The sequence below is a fragment of the Camelus bactrianus genome, chromosome 29 (assembly GCF_048773025.1).
Source record: "Camelus bactrianus isolate YW-2024 breed Bactrian camel chromosome 29, ASM4877302v1, whole genome shotgun sequence".
In the NCBI taxonomy this organism is placed as follows: Eukaryota; Metazoa; Chordata; class Mammalia; order Artiodactyla; family Camelidae; genus Camelus; species Camelus bactrianus.
Genome location: NC_133567.1, coordinates 2559907 through 2579544, shown reverse-complemented (window position 1 = coordinate 2579544; position 19638 = coordinate 2559907). Strand labels below are relative to the sequence as shown.

General features: G+C 45.2%; 1 protein-coding gene across 6 annotated transcripts in view; it reads left to right on the top strand.

Annotated features, from left to right (window-relative positions):
- The window catches only part of PCMTD1 (protein-L-isoaspartate (D-aspartate) O-methyltransferase domain containing 1), a 53754-nt gene extending 34666 nt beyond the window's left edge, over positions 1 to 19088 (top strand). For 3 of the 6 annotated variants that reach the window (XM_074354888.1, XM_074354887.1, XM_074354890.1), the window contains 4 exons: positions 715 to 817; positions 11517 to 11688; positions 13182 to 13305; positions 16145 to 19088. In XM_074354888.1, the coding sequence (XP_074210989.1) occupies positions 715 to 817; positions 11517 to 11688; positions 13182 to 13305; positions 16145 to 16509 (764 nt within the window). In that variant the 3' untranslated portion in view covers positions 16510 to 19088. Of the gene's footprint in view, positions 1 to 714; positions 818 to 5423; positions 6715 to 11516; positions 11689 to 13181; positions 13306 to 16144 lie in introns of all 6 variants that reach the window. The other 3 variants (XM_074354889.1, XM_010970708.3, XM_074354891.1) reach the window with 2 other exon arrangements.
- The last annotated feature ends 550 nt before the right edge of the window (positions 19089 to 19638 follow it).

Sequence of the window (19638 nt, the reverse complement as noted above, 5' to 3'; positions counted from 1 at the left end):
GAAGACCTGGTTGGCCCACTTTGAGAAGCTTGGGAAGAACTGGGTAGCTGGATGAGGTGGTGTGTTCCTTCAGGTGGGCTGTGGCCAGCAGGGTGCACCTGAATCCTGTTGGTCACATTCTCATCCAGTACAGGCTGGGGAAAGGAGCCTTCCAAGATCATCTCCCTTATTCCTCATTCCTGAAGTGTTGCTCATCCTTGGCTGTGTGCAAAAAGAAATACCAAGTGAGATGTGTGGAGTGTGCTGGAACAGGAGCGTAAAACCAGCTGGCTGTGCCAGGTGGGGCCACATGCCCCTAGACACGGGGGCGCCAGAGGCAGACGGTGTGGGCGGCCCTGGGCGGGGGGTGCTCTGAGAGATACATGCAGTACCTGAGTCAGCCCATGTTCCAGACATGTTAGAATTAACGAGTTTTAAACAAATGATACAGGAAACCATTATGGTAAATAGCTTAAACTTCATACACAAATGTGATTATTTCTTTCGCAGTATTGCCCTGACAGATAAGCTATAGCCTCGAGAGAAGTTTTTATTTTTTTTTTTAAGCAACGTAAATAGATTTCCATACAGCTTTTAAAGTCTGTGGCTAGCAGACGTTCACATATTTCAAGCCCTCTTTAAATGCTCCTGTGATAGATAAATGAGCAGAAATTAAAGAGTTCTGTAAAGACATGATTAATATTTTTAATAAAAATGCTGCTGCTACGGTTGCAGGTCCTTTTGGAATAAATCATGGGATTGAGCTTCATTCAGATGTGGTGGAATATGCCAAGGAAAAGCTGGAGAGCTTCATCAAAAATAGTGATAGCTTTGATAAGTAAGTATTCGTGCCTACAGTTCTGATGTGAAAGTGCTTGATGGGAAGATACGTGTGTGCCGTAGTCGTTCCTTGATCCTGAATTACTCAATTGAATGCAACAAAAATCAGTGTCGTATAAAGTGAGAGAAAAAAACTTAAGAAGAAAACTTACTCCGTGCTATAATTTTTATTCTGTGTGAGTATATAGTAAATTGTAAATAAATGAAATAACTTGCATCTTTTAATTATGAGCTGCCATCACTTTACTCGTAGGGTAATGTCCATTCATTAAACATCACATAAATGCCTTTTCTGAAGATAGAATGGAAAGATGTACTTGGCATTAGAATATTTTTCAGGGACTGTGTTTATCCCTTGGGATAGTAGTTTAATAGTTTGCCTTCTTTATTTGTAGCATAAGAGTGATGCCTGTTAGCATACAGAGGACTGTCTTGTAAACATTCAATTACTTAGTAATATATCCAGAGGAAATTACCATACAAATAAATAGATACGTCTTGTGAGGGCTGTGTTTGGGAAAGTTGTTTATAAAACCATTGTTATGAACGCATACTTCCCTTGGAAGAAATAGTCCACAGGCTTTAGTCCTTGAGCTGGCAGGGAAGTCTGTCTGGTGCGTAATGCCCCTAAAATCCAGCAGTGATAACGCTGGAGCAAGGGCTGCTTCTGCCCAAGTCCGTGAACTCTTGTGGAACTGGAAAATTTGGATGGCGTTTTTCTCTCTCAACTAGTCATGTTTTCAAAGCGAGAAAGACTTAAAAAGGATAGGAGTCAACCTTAGAACTTAGTCACTTTATATAAGAAAGTTTTAGTGCAAAAAGCCATCCAGAGTTCCAACCTGGCTTCTTGAGAGTGAGCCTGCCTCTCCTGTCTCTACCTTGGCCAAGGAGGGGAGAGGCCTGGGTTGGGGGTGGACCCGAGCTGGGGGCTTGTTTCTGAAGTCCAGGCTTGGGTTTAGTGCCAAGAAGGAGGCCGGAAGGCCTCTGAGTGCCTCCTTCCCCTCCCCACCCCCTTGTCCCCCTCCCTGGCCCTTTGCTTTCGGTCTCTGTTGCCGGACCAGTTTGAATCTGTCCCTGGCCGTGGACTCTGTGGGTGGAGAACAGAACTGAGCTGTGGCAGAGTCTGCAGTGCAGAGGAGAGGGTGTCTGTGTCCGTCTGGAGTGTGTGTGACTGGGTGCTGAAGACCTCAAGTCCGCAAGCTAGGGGATTGGATGTGCTCAGGTTTTGTTTTATTCTACAATTAATTCAATGGGTTTGAGCAAGCCACTCGAATTTCCTTCACCAGTTTATTGAACACCACCCTTTATCTTATTTATTCTGTTTTAATACATAATCAACATTTAATTCGCATTTTGAATCATTTTTCAAATGCTTACCGTGTTGGTTCATATTCTGTTTCCAAGAACAACATAGTGTTTGACAGAAATAAGAGTTTTTAGTTCAGGTTAATTTTATAAGAAATTGAGATTCAATGTTAGGATCCTTTTGTGTCTTTGTCATTTCTGTCTGTCTTTTAATTAGTAGTTGTGGGCATGGATTTTCTAATATTACTTATTAAAACTATGGAATTTTGTTGAATTTATTGAATTTCTATTTTTAAAATTTGATGCTGAAACTTAATGTACATGTAAGGATCTTTTGAATACAATTAAACTTAGCAAATATGGAAGTAATATTAGTAAAAGTAAATGTTTAGGGTCTATCTTGAGATCTACCATATATTAGCTAGTAATGTATTTCTGGTACTAACATAAGAAAGGCACAGATAATGTAGCTTTGGGTCATTAGTCAGGCAGAACAGACCCAAGGAAGGACTCTGAATCACTGAGGCACTTCTTCACAAGTACCCGTGGAGTCAGTTTATGGCTTATAGACACGTGGTCCCGGTCCTGGCAAACAGTAAAGTACGTCATTATTTAAAGTACTTCTCTGTTGATGTAACTTAAATATTAAATAACCATAACACAGATAAGTTTGAAGGCTATATATAAGTGTCTCAATTTTTAAAATTTTTCTAAAATTGTTCTCATGTAATTGTAAAATGATCAGATGTCCTTGGCTTGTGTTTCTTGAGTTTTGCTGTTTCTGTGTTGTATAGATGTTATTCATAAAATGGTGAATCATCAGATATGGTGATATGACTGGTCTAAATGTTTCTTTATAATTTTTAATGGTCTTGTTATTTTAGTTAAAGTAATCAGACTTTATAGGATGATTATTTCTGAAGTGTTGCAACTTACCTTTAAAACAGATTCTCATGTTAATAAATTATTCTGAAAAAGTACAGTTCTAGAAATGTTACCTATCCTGGTTATCAAGTAGCTTCTGAAATGGTGGTTACGTAGTTCAGATTACAGAGTTATCTTGCACATGAGGGTCGTAGGGCCTGGGAAATGCTCTGTTCTGCATAAAGAGTGAGTTGGTTGGAGGGTAAATAATTGCAGTTGATGAATTATTTAAGGGGCTCCTTTTTTGGGTCATTTTACATCATTTGGTTTTTGTGACAGAAATTACGAAGATGCAGTAGTTTTCTCCCATCTTGTGTTTTGATGATTTCTTTGCAATTTTTCTTGGCATTTGTGGATAATGTTTCTGGTTACTTTCAGTTTTTAGATTTAAAAAACTTGCTGTGCAAAGTGATTTTAAAAATTCCATTCCTAAGTTTTATTATATTTAAATGGGTACAGATCATCAAAATACATATTTTAATTAATAAAGTATAAAGTAGCTCTGGAAGATAAATTGTTAATACATTCCTTAGTACCAGAGTATCCGTGATTATGTGTAACATTAAGGGATTGGATAGCTAAAACCTAATGCCTTTCCAGTCTTATTCCATTGGCTTGGATCTTTTTTTATCAGTTGCTTTTTCAAAAGTATTGTTATGTCGTTTATCATTTAAACTGCATCTTGAAAGTTTTCTTACTATTTCTCCTATTGGAGATCATAGTGGACTCCCAAATATAGTAGGTGGGAAAAGATTCAAAAGCTACTCCTTACATATTCTAATATAGAATATATAATGTAAGATGACCTTTAAAAAATACGAGTGCATGCTTTTGTGTATGCTTTTTAAAAGCAGGCTTGGTTCCTGTGTCTTGAAAGTACTATTTCTTCTTTCAGAGAAAATATCCTTATTATAATGCATGGACTTTGAAACTTTCTGTGTCTTAGTCCTATCTCAGCAAATGAAGTGTCTGGAGAGGCGGCTCTGAATTTACTCTGCTTGGGGGTAGCAAGGAAGGGAGAGTTCTCTTGTGTGTTTGCATTCCAGAGTCACTGAGGTTCCCTCATAAAACTGACCTCTGATTCCACAGGTGCTCTAGAACGCTGGCAGGCCTTTCCCGTGCAGGACAGAGAATACACGTTTCAGGCTCCCTGAGCTAAGTGGGCGCAGGTGGCTGCGGGCACCACGGAAGGGGCGGGTGTAGGGGCCCCAGTGACACTCCGTCTGCACAGACCGGCGCCGGCCGTGTCGCCGCTGTCCCCGCTTGCCGAGCCCTGCTCCACCCTTCATGTGGACGCTCCAGACGGCGCTGTTTTAGCCCACTCTGATAGAGACGGGTCTTTGGGCCTCAGTTTTAAAGTGGGCCTTTGGTGTCCGGCTTTCATGAGGGAAGGAGAAGTCGGGGGAAGGTCACATTATATGAATCAGTATTTGTGCTTGGACAGCAAGCAAAATAATCTCTCAGGCTGTGTTTATCTGGAAGAGTGAGTCAGTTAAAGGAGGCTGAATTGCAAACCTTTAAGCTCTGAATATTTTGCAGGGAAGTTGGTAATTTGCATAGCAGTTATTCATGGCTTCATTTGTGTATTTATATAACGTGTATACGGGTGCGTGTAGCGAACTTTGCGCCCTAGAATGCATGCTTTGGGCTGCGCCGTTCACTGGTAAGGCAGTAGCTCCTGCCTCCTGTCCCCGCCAAGGATGCTTTACCTGATTCTGGAAATACTGTCCTGTCAGCCACGTGAGTGTAGCGTAGTCTGATTTATTGAAGACTTTCATTCTATTTGAATGGAGGACCATTGTTCTGTAATTTTTCCTATAAGTGAGTCATGATGTGAGTCCTGGAAACAGTAATGAGATGATAAAAATAACAGCGGCTGACATGTATTATCTGTTCATTAAGTACCACGTACCATCCTGAACGAGGGTAGGCAGGCCAAAACTTCAGCAAGGCCGGTTTTTTTGTTTAGTTCTGATGTAGCTACGGTGAGGTGAACATTTTCCTTCCTGGCAGTGAGCTGACCAATGAATTACAGCCCAGCACCTCAGCGCCAGATGACAGAAGTGGAAGCCACACTTCTATTTCCATCATTTATTTATTTTTTCCAGATTAGAATTTAAGGAGCCCTGTTAACATGTTTAAACGCACTAGAGCGTTTTTATTACAAAGCACACCTACCCTGTTCACTAGTGAGATTGACCTGCGGTGTGAGTGACTGTTGGGGGTGCGGGCGAGCAGGAGTGGCAGTGACTTCCTCAAACTTGGTTGAGGAATAAATTTTAAATTAAAGTCAGGGTTAGTTTAGTTGTTTGTATTTTAGCAGATTTTATTGATTGATGTCACCATCTAGTGTTCTAACTTTATTTTAATTACAGGCTCATTTTTCACAGAACTCAGTTTGCATTGGAAAAAGCTCAGTGATGCTGTCTGTGTTCTGTCAGCTTTACCCCTGGAGGAGCCCTGCTTCGTCTTTTAGAGAATGGTGTCATACTTGGAGTCGTTCTGCTGTCTATGAACATGCACTCAGCGTTATTTCAGACTGTTTCTTAGATACCTGGACGTTTTGGTTTATTGGTAATGTTCTGATGATAGTTTTATGAGAGGTATTACAGGTTGTCAACACAGGTTTAATCATGAAAAACATTCACGTGATGGGACAGAGAAATACTTCAAAACAGTCATCAGGGCTGTTAGTTATGCATTTTATCATCAGTTAGAAATGGCACGGGGAAAAGTTTGATGGCTTCTAACACGTTGTTAGGAGAAGAAATTATTCCAAGAATAACATACTGTTTGACAGAAGTAAAATGGTGTTTAGCCCAAGTTTTGTTTTTTTTTTTTTTAACAAGAAATTACTGTTGAAATACACGAGGGCTCACTTTTACATGATGTACCTGCCACATTTCTTATAAAATGTTGAGAGGTTGGTGTTGGTCTTGCGGGGTTCCCTGAAGCTCTGTTCATTGAGAAGCCTCTGTATTTCCTCTCAACACTTTGCTTTAAATGGTGTTGGAATGATTCTGAGGTGAGTTTGATGCAATTGGAAGGGAAAACACTTGAAAAGGTAAAGTCTTTGTTTTCTTAATTTTTAAAATTCAATAGCTTAATTCTTGGTTGTAAAAGTTTTTAAATGGTTTAAGTGTATTTGGAGATCAAGAGATGAACGTTTCCCTGGGTTTCCTTCTCAATGTCTTGTTTTAATGAAGCAGTCATAGCTGTTACAGCTCAAAATGTATGTTTTGACAAAGTGTTTTAAGAAAAAGAAGTGTCTGTGATTCATTCGGCAGGTTGTTTTGGACGAGGTGTGAGAACAAGATAGGATTCTTTCCTATGTCCTTGAAATCCTTTATTCCGTTGGCGTACGAGTCTAGGAGTCAGTGGCAGCGTCCTGTGGCACACGGTAAAGCAGGGGTGCAGACTTTCGGCCCCGACTTCAGCGGTGTGGTCAAGGGGAATGTTGTTTCTTCTGCTCTCAGTCAGCTCCTAGACCTAGACTATCCGTCTGAGAGGGGAGCTGCAGGGCAAGGCTAGGTCACCTGCTCTGCTAGCAGCTTATCAAAGAATTATGTGGGCAAGCTGGCAAGGTCCCTGCCGTGGACGAAGTCGCCCGCCCGCCTCACGATGAAGCTAATCCAGCGTGCACCTGTGAAGAGAACCACCTTGAAGGTAGGTGATCAGACTCCTGTGTTACCCCACCAAGTGTTCACTTTGTGAAGCAGGAGTCCACGTGCTCTGTGTTTTCCCACAGATGACTGTCGGTGTGCGTCTTACTAAGAGTGTGTCAAATAATTCTCCCTCTCTCCGGAAGAGAGTCTTCAAGTCTTTGGGTTTTCGGGTTTAAGTTGTTAAACCGTTTAGACATTATACTGGTCTAAGGTGAATGACTGTGTAGTTATTACACACATTGCAGAACTGTTTTTTTTTTTTTTGTATACAGATGCTTACATTGTTAGGAAGTGTAATTTAGTGTAATTCAGGAGTATGAGTCATCTCTGTCTGGGAAATTTTGTTTTGGAGATTGCCTTCAAGGAATAAAAATGATTGCTGCTTTTCATTTTACTGACAGACGTGAGATTTTAATGAACTCCCCTAAGTCAGGTGTGGAAACTAGGGGGCGCACAGGAGCCTCACTTGCAGGGGGGCCCCCTTCCGGTCGGCCTCTTGGTGCTTTTGTTTGTTTTTTGTTTCTCCCCCATCTGAGGTTTCATCTGTGTGTGGTCGATGTGAAAAGGTGCAAGTTGGATTTTCTCTTTCACTATTTCTAGACCTAGATGTTGTGTGTGAATCTGTAAGTAAGGTAGCACTATTTTATAATAAACTGGGAACTTGTGCTCAGTGTGTCACTGCACGCTTCCAGATTACGCAGAATTGTGCTTGTGGAACAAAACGCGTCCTCTGCCTGTGGAGGTCTGTGGAAGGAGCAGCTTTCAGAGTCCAGAGCAGGTGAAAGGAGGGGAGTGCCTTGAGTCGCTTCTTTGCTGCAGGAACTGGTAGCAGTGGCCTCTCCTCGCGAGGCCGCTGTCATCCGTGTCTCCGGTGGCCGTCCTTCACGCACATGTGTGCAGATACGAGCGTGCCCACAAACGCTTGCCTGAAAAATGTTAATTGTAGACTTTCCGAAAAAATGTTATTAGCAGAATTGATATGAATTAATTTACATGAAATGCTATTATAAAAGTAAGCCATAATTTCAGTGTGGGAATACAGAATGTCTACGTGAGATCCTCAGTTCTGCGTAGTCAGAAATACCAAAGCTCCTCTCTAAGTCCTTCATTAGGAAAGATGATCCATAACCCATTTGTGTTTAAAAAATAACGTTGTAATTACAGACAGCGTGAGAGTTGTTTTCTTTATTAACATGAAGGGTTGGTGCGTTCTTGGAAAAGGTGAAGCCGTAGCTGTAGGTGTAATAGACAGTCCCCGGATGGAACTGTCTCTGGTAGACGTGTTCCCTGTAGCTAGTTAAGTTGGTAGAGTCAGGACTTTCTTATGACGTGCTTGGTATATGAGTTCTCTCCTTTGTTCTAGGTATCTCAGTGCCTGTATTTAAAAGTATTACACTTTTCTCCCCAATTATGTGCTTGAAGTTTTATTGTTTAGTATCTAGAAATAGTCCAGCCCTTCAGATCCTTTTAGAATGTTGTCTCGAATTTAATTAATCTTTCAAATTTGAATATTTTTGTAAAAAAAAATATATTAAATGAAAGTGTAAAGACCCCATGAGCACTTGTTAGAAATAGATGCTCCATTTGCTTTATAGACATTATTTGTACATTTAGAGGGCTGGTTTTTCTCTATAATGATTCTTTGTAATACTCCTGGAGTGGGAAGCACATATCCCATCTGCATTACAAGGCAAAAACTTTGTTTCCTAGAATAAGGGTGGCTTATTGAAGATCTGCAGAAAGGCCCCCAAAAGAAACTTCCAGTTTGAGGACATTTGGTTTATTCATTAGAGGCAAGAGTTAGTTTTAGTTTTTTTACTGTTTGAGCTTTGCACTTTTGGCACTTTGTGGGGGAAAAATCCCGTCTATCCTGTGACGTGAAGCTACAGTTATTGATAGAGCCATCATGTTGATGCAGGGAGTGACATAGGTATGTATTTTTCCTGTGACTGTTTCTGGGCAAATTTCTCTTCTAGTCCTGAGATTTTTGTGATCAGTGTATTTGATTTATCAAATTTGGGTTCATAGTCAAAGTTGGTAGGTGGAAAAAGTGACAAAACAATTATTGTTCTTATGTTTTTCACTTGGTAAATGTTTTTTTGAGAACTTATAATAGGTGATGGAAACACAGTTAAAATTCAGAGGAAATGTTCAAAGAGATAAAAGGAAAAACCAAGAGAATGTTCCAGAGGGAAGATTGTGTTGAGGAAGGTATTTGAAGCTCCTGTTTACAGGTAAAGAAGTAGAGGGTGGTGGTTTAGTGTTTCAGTTTATTCGGCTGTTGAAACACACGTGCGCGCGCGTGCGTGCGTGCGTGTGTGTGTAAAAGAAATACTGAGATAACTTACATTTCCTACTAAGTCTTTTGGATCGTGTGTGCTTTTTATCCTCTCAGTCCACCTCAGTTTGGACAGGCCACGTTTTAAGGGCTCAGCATCCACATGTGGCTGGTGGCCGCTGCCTCGGATAGTGTGGCTCGGGTCGTTTGTCCCGCCTTTCAGATCGCAGCTTACCATTTCTCGGGGAGCCTTTCTCCGACTCCCCAGCCTGACGGAGCCGTATTCCTCTCCTTCAGAGCGTTTGTCATCATTGTAGATTGGTCTGTGGCGTGAGCTGTGTGACGCTCGTCTCTCATGTGAGTTGTAGGTGTGAGTGTTTCCTGTCGTGTTGCAGCCTTTACACGACCGGTGCTCCGTGAGTAGCGTCTGGCGTGATGAATTGTGCTTGTCATCAGTGCAGGGTCACTTGACCAGAGTCGCACGTTTGGCCTTAGAGCCAGTCACGCAGTTCTTTCTGATTATGTTGCTGGGATGAGCATGTGGTAAAGTGGAATTAACACGAGAAGTGGTTTTCATTGTAAGTTGTTTCCGTGTAATGGTGCTGTCCTAGGTAACAGTTCTGTGAGCAGTCACTTATCTTTAACTAGTAGGAAGCTTTTAAACTATAAGCATATTTTTAGGTTGATTTAATGATAAAAGAGGTTTTTAATCATTCAGATTGTTAAATTTAAATTCCCTGCTCACATTCATCCTGCAAATTATAAGATGGGCTTAAATTATTATAAAATTAAGTTATTTAAAATGAATTTTTATAAGATTGAGGATTTTTAGATAGAAGAGAGTATTTTTTTCTTTTTAAAGAATGTTTACAGTGAGTTTGGTAAGATGATTAAACCATGTGATCCACAATGTCTAACCATTTAAAAGCCAAGAAATGATATTTTGGCCGTATTGTAGACAATCCTACGTTGTATTGTAGTCTTGAGTAGAAAGGAGGAATTAAACATTTTCCCCATAACTTAGGTAGGTTTACACTTTTGTGTGTCTCGTGCAAGTAGAAAGAATGAAATCCTGTTGAAGCATTGGGCTGGGGCTCACTGCATAGCTGATACTTGAGCTGTCTGGAAGGGACGCTAGGCATTTATCAGGGGGAGAGGGGGCCACTTCAGCCGAAGGAACAGCGCGGCAGGTGCATAGGCAGAGGCTGCAAGACACCTCGTAATAGTTCTCCTGCGCAGTCAGAAGCCAGGCATGGAACTGTGGCTGTAAGCAGCGTGTGAGGGGTCGGGGAGCGTGGGCACCAGGGCACAGTCACTGCAGACGGAGCAGCGGGACAGGGACGGCCTCGCGGGGTGCGCCCTGCCCTCCACCCGGACAGGAAGCTGAGGGCAGGGCGTCGTTCTGCTCGGCTCTTCTGTAAATGCCAGAGACCACAGTGTGTCTGAGTTTTAGTAACTTTAGTGGAAACCTAACTATGTAATAAGTCTACTAATTACCAAAGGACAGGGTATGTTTTATAAAATATAAATGATAATGACCAGAGTCATTTTTCACTGCATGCTAAACTTTGAATGTATATTATTTCTTCCTCAAATGATAGCCTGATGTTGCCGTATGGTTGTATTTCAGTCAGCTTAAAGGTGAGAGGATATTCCATGAGTTGATTGAAAGATTACCGTACATGTTTTATTAGTGCACTGGGGTTTTAACTATGTGTGTGTTAGAGACTGTTTTCAGATTAGTCAGAATTTGAGGAATAAAGGAGAAGTCTAACTAGGTTAGTTTGTGAAAGCATAACTCCATGTACCGTGAACCAACACTGCAACCAGGAACAGGCGGCCTGGACAAGTTGCCTTTGCTTTGGAACTGTCTCTTCTGTGGCATAGGGAGGTCACAGGGGCCTGCAGCAGGAAGAGAGAGCCCTTCCTTTGCTCTCTGTTCCACTCCTGCAGCACGGCTCTGCCGGAACGCGTCAGGAAGACCTCCCCGATCTTAGTGGCGGCAAGAGAATGTGGCCGGGCCCTGATGCCTTCTCCTGGCAAGCCCTGGTGCTCTTAGCTGCAGGGAGTGTTGGAGGAGGAGCCTGCCCTGCCCTGCCCTGCCCTGCCCACCCCACACCTCAGGCCCTCAGCTTCCCCGGGGCCAAAGGGCGGTCGGTGAGGAAGCCCGCTCCCTTTGTCTGGCCCTTGGGGGTCTCACCCTTGTCTGTGGTCCGTGGGGCATCACGACGGTGGCAGTGTGCTGGCCTATCACTGTTTTCTCCTTCTACGTATGGTTCCAGTGTGGCAGGAGACAGGTTTATGTTTTGAAAAAAATGTGCACTCTGTCAGTGATAATAGAACAGTGTCTTTGGTCAGGGTTAAACTTCATGAACATGATGTTTAAACCAAATTTCATAGTGGTATTTTATCTGTATAATTAACTTTGGTAACTTTATTATTTCAAAGAACTGGCTTATGTTAATTTTTTTTGGACCCAATCTTTTGTTGAAGTGGATTCAAATGTTTTTTGTTTTTCTGTACAGATTTGAGTTCTGTGAACCAGCGTTTGTGGTGGGTAATTGCCTCCAGATCGCGTCGGACAGCCATCAGTACGATCGGATTTACTGTGGCGCCGGGGTCCAGAAGGACCACGAGAACTACATGAAAATACTGCTGAAGGTCGGGGGCATTCTCGTCATGCCTGTCGAGGACCAGGTAGCTCCCAGCACCACTGCTCAGTGGCGTAGGGGACGGGCGCCTCTAGTGTAGATGGGGAAGGTGCATTGAAATTCTTAAGAAGGGAGTACTCGTCACAGATCTGTCTCTACAGGAAAAAACTGGAGTGGACTCTTCATTATTTAACCAAAGCAGATGCAGAGCAGGCCCCTTTACTAGGTCAGCAGAGACGGTCTCGCTGCGCCCTGCGGCTTCCTCGCTGGAGGTGCCCCAAGTGTGAGGACCTCTGCAGCTGCTGTTTCCAGCACCCCCCCACTCTGAACATGTGAAAAGGAAATCCCACTTGGGGTTTAGTTTGAGCTGAACTCAATTACAGAAACAAGTGAATTTTTAAATCTGCTTTTACTACTGCGTAGACTCATTTGAAAGTATTTTTCATCTATTCGCCTGCCTTTGGTTTGGAGTTACTAGGTATAATAAAATGTATAACATACTAATTTATTCAGAAAATGGATGGGTTTTCTTTTCCTTTAAAAATATATAAATACAGGTTTTAGAAAATACCTTTTTTATTCCTATTAACCTAAATCTGAGATGTTTAAAACAGCTTGTGGTTTGTAAGTAGAAGGTTGATTGTCCAAGATGACTGGGACCTAGCGTGGTTGTTCTGGGGTTTGTGTATCTGAGGGTCCCCCAACTTCACAACACGCGGTTTACAGGTCAGGGGATTTCAGCATCGCCATGTGCTGTACTTGGTAGCAAGTAGTTTGTCAGTTATTACAGAGACATGATGTAAAACATTCGTTAAAATACATTCTTGGAAAAGTGTCGCTACTTGCTTTTGCTTACAGAGTCGAGACTCCCGGATGAACAGTCTTTTCTGATTTTCCTTTAAAGATACATCTTAAAACATTTAAAATACATTTTCCCAATGGTGTTTTATTGAATATTTGCTATACACTGTTGTGCTAATGTCAGTGTGATAACGGGCTGCTTTTTATACTATAAACTGAAGGTCCTAATGCAGCTTGATCAGGCCGTGTCGGAGCGAGTGTGTTTCCAAGGACGGCTGATGGGTGGGTGCAGCTTCCGACCCCTGTGTGACTGATCACACATACTTACGAGATAGCATGTTGGGATTAGAATTAGAAGCTGTATTTTATCACCACCGTGGAAGACCATGAAGTTGACTCCCTGGTACAGTAATCAAAGCTTGTTTCTCTGATAAAACTTGCTTTAACCACACAGCCTGTATTTTGGGAGCCAGTGGCAGGCGTGGATTGGAGTAATATCCCTAAAAGCTGTCAGGCCCTGCAGAATCTTCCCGTGTGCATTGAAGTATCCGTCTTGAACAGCTAACATTTGTGACTCCTTCTGTATTACTTTATGGTAGATACTTAAGTGAACGTAATTTGGTTGCATTCAGGTGCACGTGACTACAGAGCAGTCATTGGTGCCTGTTCTGAAACTGAGTGTCAGATGATCACACTTCCAGGATTAACCTATTCCGTTTGCTGTCTCCCTCTAAACAGCTGACACAGATCATGCGAACGGGACAGAACACCTGGGAGAGTAAGAACATCCTCGCTGTCTCCTTTGCTCCCCTGGTGCAGCCGAGCAAGAGTGACAGTGGCAAGCCGGACTGCGTGGGGCTCCGTAAGTGACGCCGGTCCCCCCGTGGGGCCGTCACTCCATGTTCCTCCACTCCCGTGCCTGGGGTTTCGTGGGCTGGTCCTCACGGAGAGCCAAGTGAATAGGCAGTAATGTAGTCAGTGGACGTGTTCCATTTTGCGTGTGTGTGTTTGGATAAAACTGCCTTGCACCAGACTCTGAGCTGCCTTCATTGAAATGTGAAAAGAAGGGGCAAGTCAAACAAAAAGGAATGTATTAATCATAGTAAGTGTGTCGGCATCGTTTTCCACACACAGGGGATGGCAAACACAGGGCAGCCTTGGTTGAGTCTGAGAAGAGCTGGGTCGCTCCGTCACTCCGAGCCCAGACCTGAGTCTCAGGGTGGCTGCAGCTCCTTGGCTGGGCTGCAGTCAGGCTTGCGGAGAACCCCGATGTGGGGAGGGTCCTGGGCGGGGCGGGCGAGACGGGCCGAGCGCCTTTCTTAGTGTCTTTCTGGTGTCTGACGCCCTGACATGGGCTTGGCCTCCCCCGCCTCCCTCGTGGGTGCCTCCCCGGCCTTGGCAGGTCACGCCGGGCTCCTGGCTTCTGTCTCTGGCCTTGGCCCTGCCTGAGTCCCAGAGCCGGGGCCCAGCTGCTGTGGCTGGAAAGGGCAGACGTCTGCCTCCAGGTCCCACTCACGTTGCCGTGGCCTCGGTGGCCCTGGGCAGGTTAGTGACCCTCTGTCTACTTCCTCACTCGGCCCAGAATGAGCTGCTAATGCTCAGCGTCAGCACGGTGACCGGATGCCTCTGTCGTCCATGCTCCTAAAACCTGCACTTGGGACACGTAACAGGCACCCCAGACCCAGCGCAGACACGGCACGTTCTTTTCTTCCTGTCACACGAGCGCCTGCCTCGCAGTGGGCCCGATGATCCCTTATCCCGCCCCTGTGTGCCTTGCCTTCACAGCCAAGCTCAGACCCGTCCCTTTCTCTCCGTCCGAGTGTGTCCTGTCCCCCGTGTGTCCTGGAGTGGCTGCCGGCCTCCTGCTTGGCCCTTCCCACCTGCACTCCCCAGGGGAGCAGCGAGGTGGCCTCACGCTCGACAGCCCTGCTTTTTTGCTCTCTCAGGGCCTCGGCATGGCTGCGCAGCTGCGGCTCGGGTCCCTCCTGCGTGTACTTGGCCCACTGGCCTTCAGCTCCTTCCACCACGACTGAGCCCTACGCTCAGGGCTGTGGTCCCTGCCCCTGGCACTCAGGCCACTTCCTCCTGTCATGTGGGTCCAAATACAGATGTGACCCCCACAGCAACACCATGCAGACCACCTGTTGACAGCAGGTGGCTTTTCCACCTCCCCTGTTTTTCCCCCATAATTTTTTTTATCTACCGCCTCCCCCAAATGTGCAGTGTCCCTAATGGCAGGGCTGTTTCTCAGTGTGTCATCTGCTGCGCCTGCCCGAGTTCTGTCCCGGCGCCTGGCAGGTGGCTTGGCACATGGTTGTTGAGTGAATGTGAAATCACAGTTTCGGCAAGTGGTGTTTCACATGTTGTGACATCCAAGGGAGGAGGCTGTCACTTCTGACCCGTGTTCACACGGCTGACCGCTGGCGGGAGCAGAGCTCGAGCTCCGGTTCCCGCGGATGGCTGGGTAGATGGCCAGCCGAGCCTGCCCGGGGGCCTTTAGCCTCCTTTCCGCTTCAGGTTTCAGTAGAGTTGGAAGAGAAGGTGTGCTAGCAGGCCAGGACGTGTGTGCCGGGATCTGAGTTGGTCTCAGAGGCCTCCTTCCTGGTTATGAGAAACTTCACCTGCTGCTGCAGGGCGTACCCAGCTTGCGGGCGGTGGAGCCCAGGGCACTCGGGCAGGTGGGGACGCGGCAGGAGCTGTGAGCCTGGGACAGGAGGTGTGCTGTGCAGGGCCCTGAGGGGAGGGGACGAGGAAACGCCCCAGCTTCCTGCCCCTCCAAGAGCCGAGTCTGGGCAGAGAGACCACATACACATACGGATAACTAACGTGAGAACAGGAAAGTCTGGAAGGGAGGTTTCCAGAAAAGAGTACCGACAGTAAAGAGGAGATAAGTGATGAAGGTTTTTAATGTTGAACTGAGGAGGGCTGTGTTCTGTCGTATTGGGTGTTTGAGAAGGACCCTTGACAACGGATTTATTTCCACAGGGATGGAAGCTGGGAGGCAGGAATTTCAGGTGGGGACTGGAGAGTTTATTTCTCTAGGGGTTGCGTGTGGGAGCAGGCTACCAGGAGGAGGTGTGGTGCGGGGCTCCCACGGTTCTGCGTCTGGGGGAATGCAGTGACGCGGGCAGGGTGTGTCCCGACCCCACCCCATATCTCAGAAGGGAACAGCAGTACTGTGGCGAGGGCTGTGGGGTTTGGGGGCTGGTGAGGTGTTTGTTGCAGCGTGGTTTCTGGCGGTCTTAACCTGTGAACCAGCTCTGCTTGTTGGTTTATAGAAACATAGAAACTGCGTGTGTGCACGTGTGTGTAACAACTTGGGAGCTCAGACGGAGGCAGCTGCCCCAACGGTGCCTTTATCTGAGTTTTTAAATAGATTCTTCATATGCTTTTCAATGTCAGGAGGTGTATGACACATGCAGGGAAAGTCTCTCTCCTAATCTTGCCTCCCAACTACGCGGTTCTCTGTGCCCTGACTCCCAAGTTACTTACCCCAGAGAAGCTCTGTGCGCACGCGTCCGCACACCAGCCCCGTGCTGCCCGCTGTCCTTGGTGCTGAGTGCTCTTGGCACCCGGTAATCACCCTTCCTAAAATCTTCGCTAGATGAACGTCAGGGTTTTTATACGTCGTGTCTTCTCCTAGTCACCAAGAAATGAGCAGCATGTAATGTTCACTTTCTCTGTTTTGTGTGTGTTTTTAGCCCCCTGTGCCGTCAGGAACCTGCAGGACTTGGCTCGTATTTACATCCGCCGCACGCTGAGAAATTTCATAAACGATGAGATGCAGGCCAAGGGGATTCCTCAGAGGGCGCCACCCAAAAGGAAAAGAAAGAGGGTTAAACAGAGAATTAACACTTATGTGTTTGTGGGTAATCAGCTTATTCCTCAGCCTCTAGACAGTGAGGAGGAGGAGAGGATGGAGGAAGACAGAGAGGAGGAGGAGAAGGACGACGGCGAGGCCACCAAGCCGGAGGAGCCGCCGCAGAACCTGCTGCGGGAGAAGATCATGAAGCTGCCCCTCCCGGAGTCCCTCAAAGCCTACTTGACGTATTTTAGGGAAAAGTAACCTAGAGCGAGAAGAGAGAATGCCTACTGATGATTCCTTTAGTCTTGAAAACGTAGCGTCTGTTAGGAGTTAAAGGAGAATTCTTTCTTTCATCAGAGTGAATTTATAGTGGAAAACGTATAACTTGTTTCTGTCTTAGTAAATAAATGATGTATTCAGTGATTACAAAGAATCCCTTTTATAAAATATATTTTCTTTAAATCTTGGGAAAATCGCTGTTTTAACTCAGAGCAACTTCAAGAGTGGAGTCCAACAACCGTCCGGAGTGGACTGCGAGTCGTCGCCTGGTCCTCGCACAGGGGTGGTGGTGAGGGTCCGGGTGACTTCTGAATGGGCTGAAGTGACCACGAGGCGTGTACAGTCTGATCTGGATGCAGCCGTCTGCGTGTCCTCCGTGGGAACTTTGTCACCTCACAGGGAGAGGAAGTGCTCTGCAGACCCGCCCGCCACTTCTGTGGCAGCCACCACGGGACTGAGCACTGAGCTTTAAGTCAGCCCACCCTCCGCGGCATTCACGGCACTGCTGCTCCCGCTTTTGAATCCATTGCCAAAAGACACGGGGAAACGCCTGCTTCTCTCGTAGAGACCTGCACGAGCACGTTAGGTGAGTGTCCGCGTTCAACACTGCGCAGTGCAGCTCGCGGTCCGCGTGGGCCCCCGCGCTGTCAGCGCTCGCGGACCACGAGCTCGGCGAGGCGGGTGCCCAGGCCCTTGGGTGACTGTCCACGGCCAGAGCAGGTGTCGGGAGCGCGTTGGCACAGGGAGCCCCCGGCGCGCCCGCCCGCTCACCGTCGACGAGGGCGGGCTGAGCTTCCCGCGCCTGCCCTGGGACCCACCCCCGCGGCCCGGGAAGCCCTGGGGCTCTGTGTGGAGGCCTCGTGCTGTGAAGGGTCGGTCGGCGTCACCGTGCGATCTTCGGGACCTGCTTTGTGCTCATCTGACTTCCTCCTGTTTTTCGTTCTTGTTTCTCGTGTTAACATTACAGCGGCCTGCATCGTTTGCTTAGTGTCACACGTTCCATTCATCGCTGGAATGTTGGCGGTAACGCAGGCAGGAGATGCCGTCATGAGCTGTTGCTTTTCTTCCTTCCAGGGCCTGGAGAGCCCTTCCTTTTAGGAAAGTACGCAGTGCAACTTCTTTACTAGTGTTACATGGATTATATATTTTTTAAAATGAAAAATTTGAGAGTTATCACTTACTATCACCAGCATCACTGTTACAATAATTGATCAAATACGCTCAAGGAAACCCGATCAGTGTCTAGTGGAAGGGTTATTCTCTCACTGCAGAGTCAACCCTTAGTAATATATAGATGGTTTTAAAGGTCCCAGCTCTGGGAATGCTCTGCATCTAAAAGCAAGTGTTTGAAATATTCTAAGCATGAATTACCCAGGTAAATGAAGATATTTTAGTAATAGGAAAGATACCTTTATGGAAGCCGTCTGTTGTACCAGTAACTGGGCCTGCGGCTTGGGAGTGGGGGTTGGGGGCTAGGGGGGTGTCTCCACAGCTTTTCTTAGATGACTACTGAGCTGTTATTGTTAAGAAACGCCCCATCTCATTTCTATCAAGGAAAAAAGTAGTTTCATACGGTTGTCATCCGTTAGCAACGTTCATTTTATTTTGAAATATATGTTAGTTTTCGAAGTTTAATCTTGAGTTCTGGTGCCCACATATTTTTATCAAGCCCCCCGACCTCCACCCAGCTTTGTTGTTTTTGGAGTGAGTTTCCAGATATGTCAACATATGTTTTCTTAAATGATAATTTTACTATTCATGAGGGAGGTTTCTGTTAAGAATATATTCGAAGACTGATTTTTTTCATATCAGCTTTCTTTCTGTTGACCTTGGCAAAATGTACAGTAGATTTTCATGATCATTGCCTATTTGTTGTCATTGAAATGTGTCTTTTGTGTTTTTAAATGCATTTATTTTACAGTCCTGACTTTATTATTGACTTTAAATAAAGAAATAGAAATAAAAAATGAAATTTTAAGTGAAAGCCCTTTTATCTGTTAATGGGAATATATCAGAATGATTAAGAATATTTTGGGTGTTTATTTTTTAATGAATCATGTTATATTTGTGGATAATTATGCTTTATATGTGGAGAGTAGCAAATAAAGATGAAGTAAAATTAACTGAAAATGATGAGCACTGTATTCATGGAATTTTTACACCAGAATAAAATAGAGGAAGTCACCAAATCTAGTCCTTTATTTTGCGGTGAGGCAGGAGGCCTGGGGTGGGAGCGTGACCTTTCTGAGTCATGCCGCTCGTTGGAGACGGCCTGCTGTGGCACCGGGAGTCTGCTCGATCCCAGGAGCTGGTCAGCAGCCCCGTGACTGCCGGGAAGATACTCTAGATCTGTACTGCTTGTTGGTCAATATATCTGGTTCTAGTATTAATAAAGAAAATGTCATTAAAATAGCATACACAGTAGTTAAAATAAAATACAAAAAATGTTAAGTCTTGGTTTCTAGCTGTTTGAGAGGACGAAAGTGAAGCAAAACCTGTTAACTTTTGGGAAAAACTTGGACAATTATTTTAAATAAACAGTTGCATTTAATTAAGCCTCATTCTCCAGTGGCCTGCCTTTTCTTTTTCTCTTCTTTTTAAATTTAGAAAATGTCAGTTCACCTATGGACGCCTGCTGAGCTAGGATGTAAGTGGTCCGTGTTCAGACCTCCCATTTCCTCTTGACTGTTGCCACCTCTGAAGGTTAAGATTTATTTTTATGAAATATTCAAGCAGATACGAAGGCTTAGTTAGGGCCTCCAGTGTCATGCTGACTAGAAGTGGTGAACAAGAGCAAGCGTACTTCTTGTTTTAGTCCCCCTAAATCATCATTTTTAACAAATGCTTGATGTGTTTAAAAAGAGTATGTATTATGCAGCTCAGCATGGTGCTCTGTGTCAGCTACACCAAGTCTAACGCGGGCCCACGCAGGCTCAAGCAAGCGCTTCGTGTGCACGCTGCAGCACATGTGGGGTTTTGGCAGAACCCCTGTTGTCCTCGGCGTTGCTGTGTGTACTCTGATGTGACGACACCGCAGGATACGGTGTGGGAACCCTCTGCACCCTTTGCTTTAAAGTCTGTTTGGTTTGATTTGATGCCCACGTGGCAGTT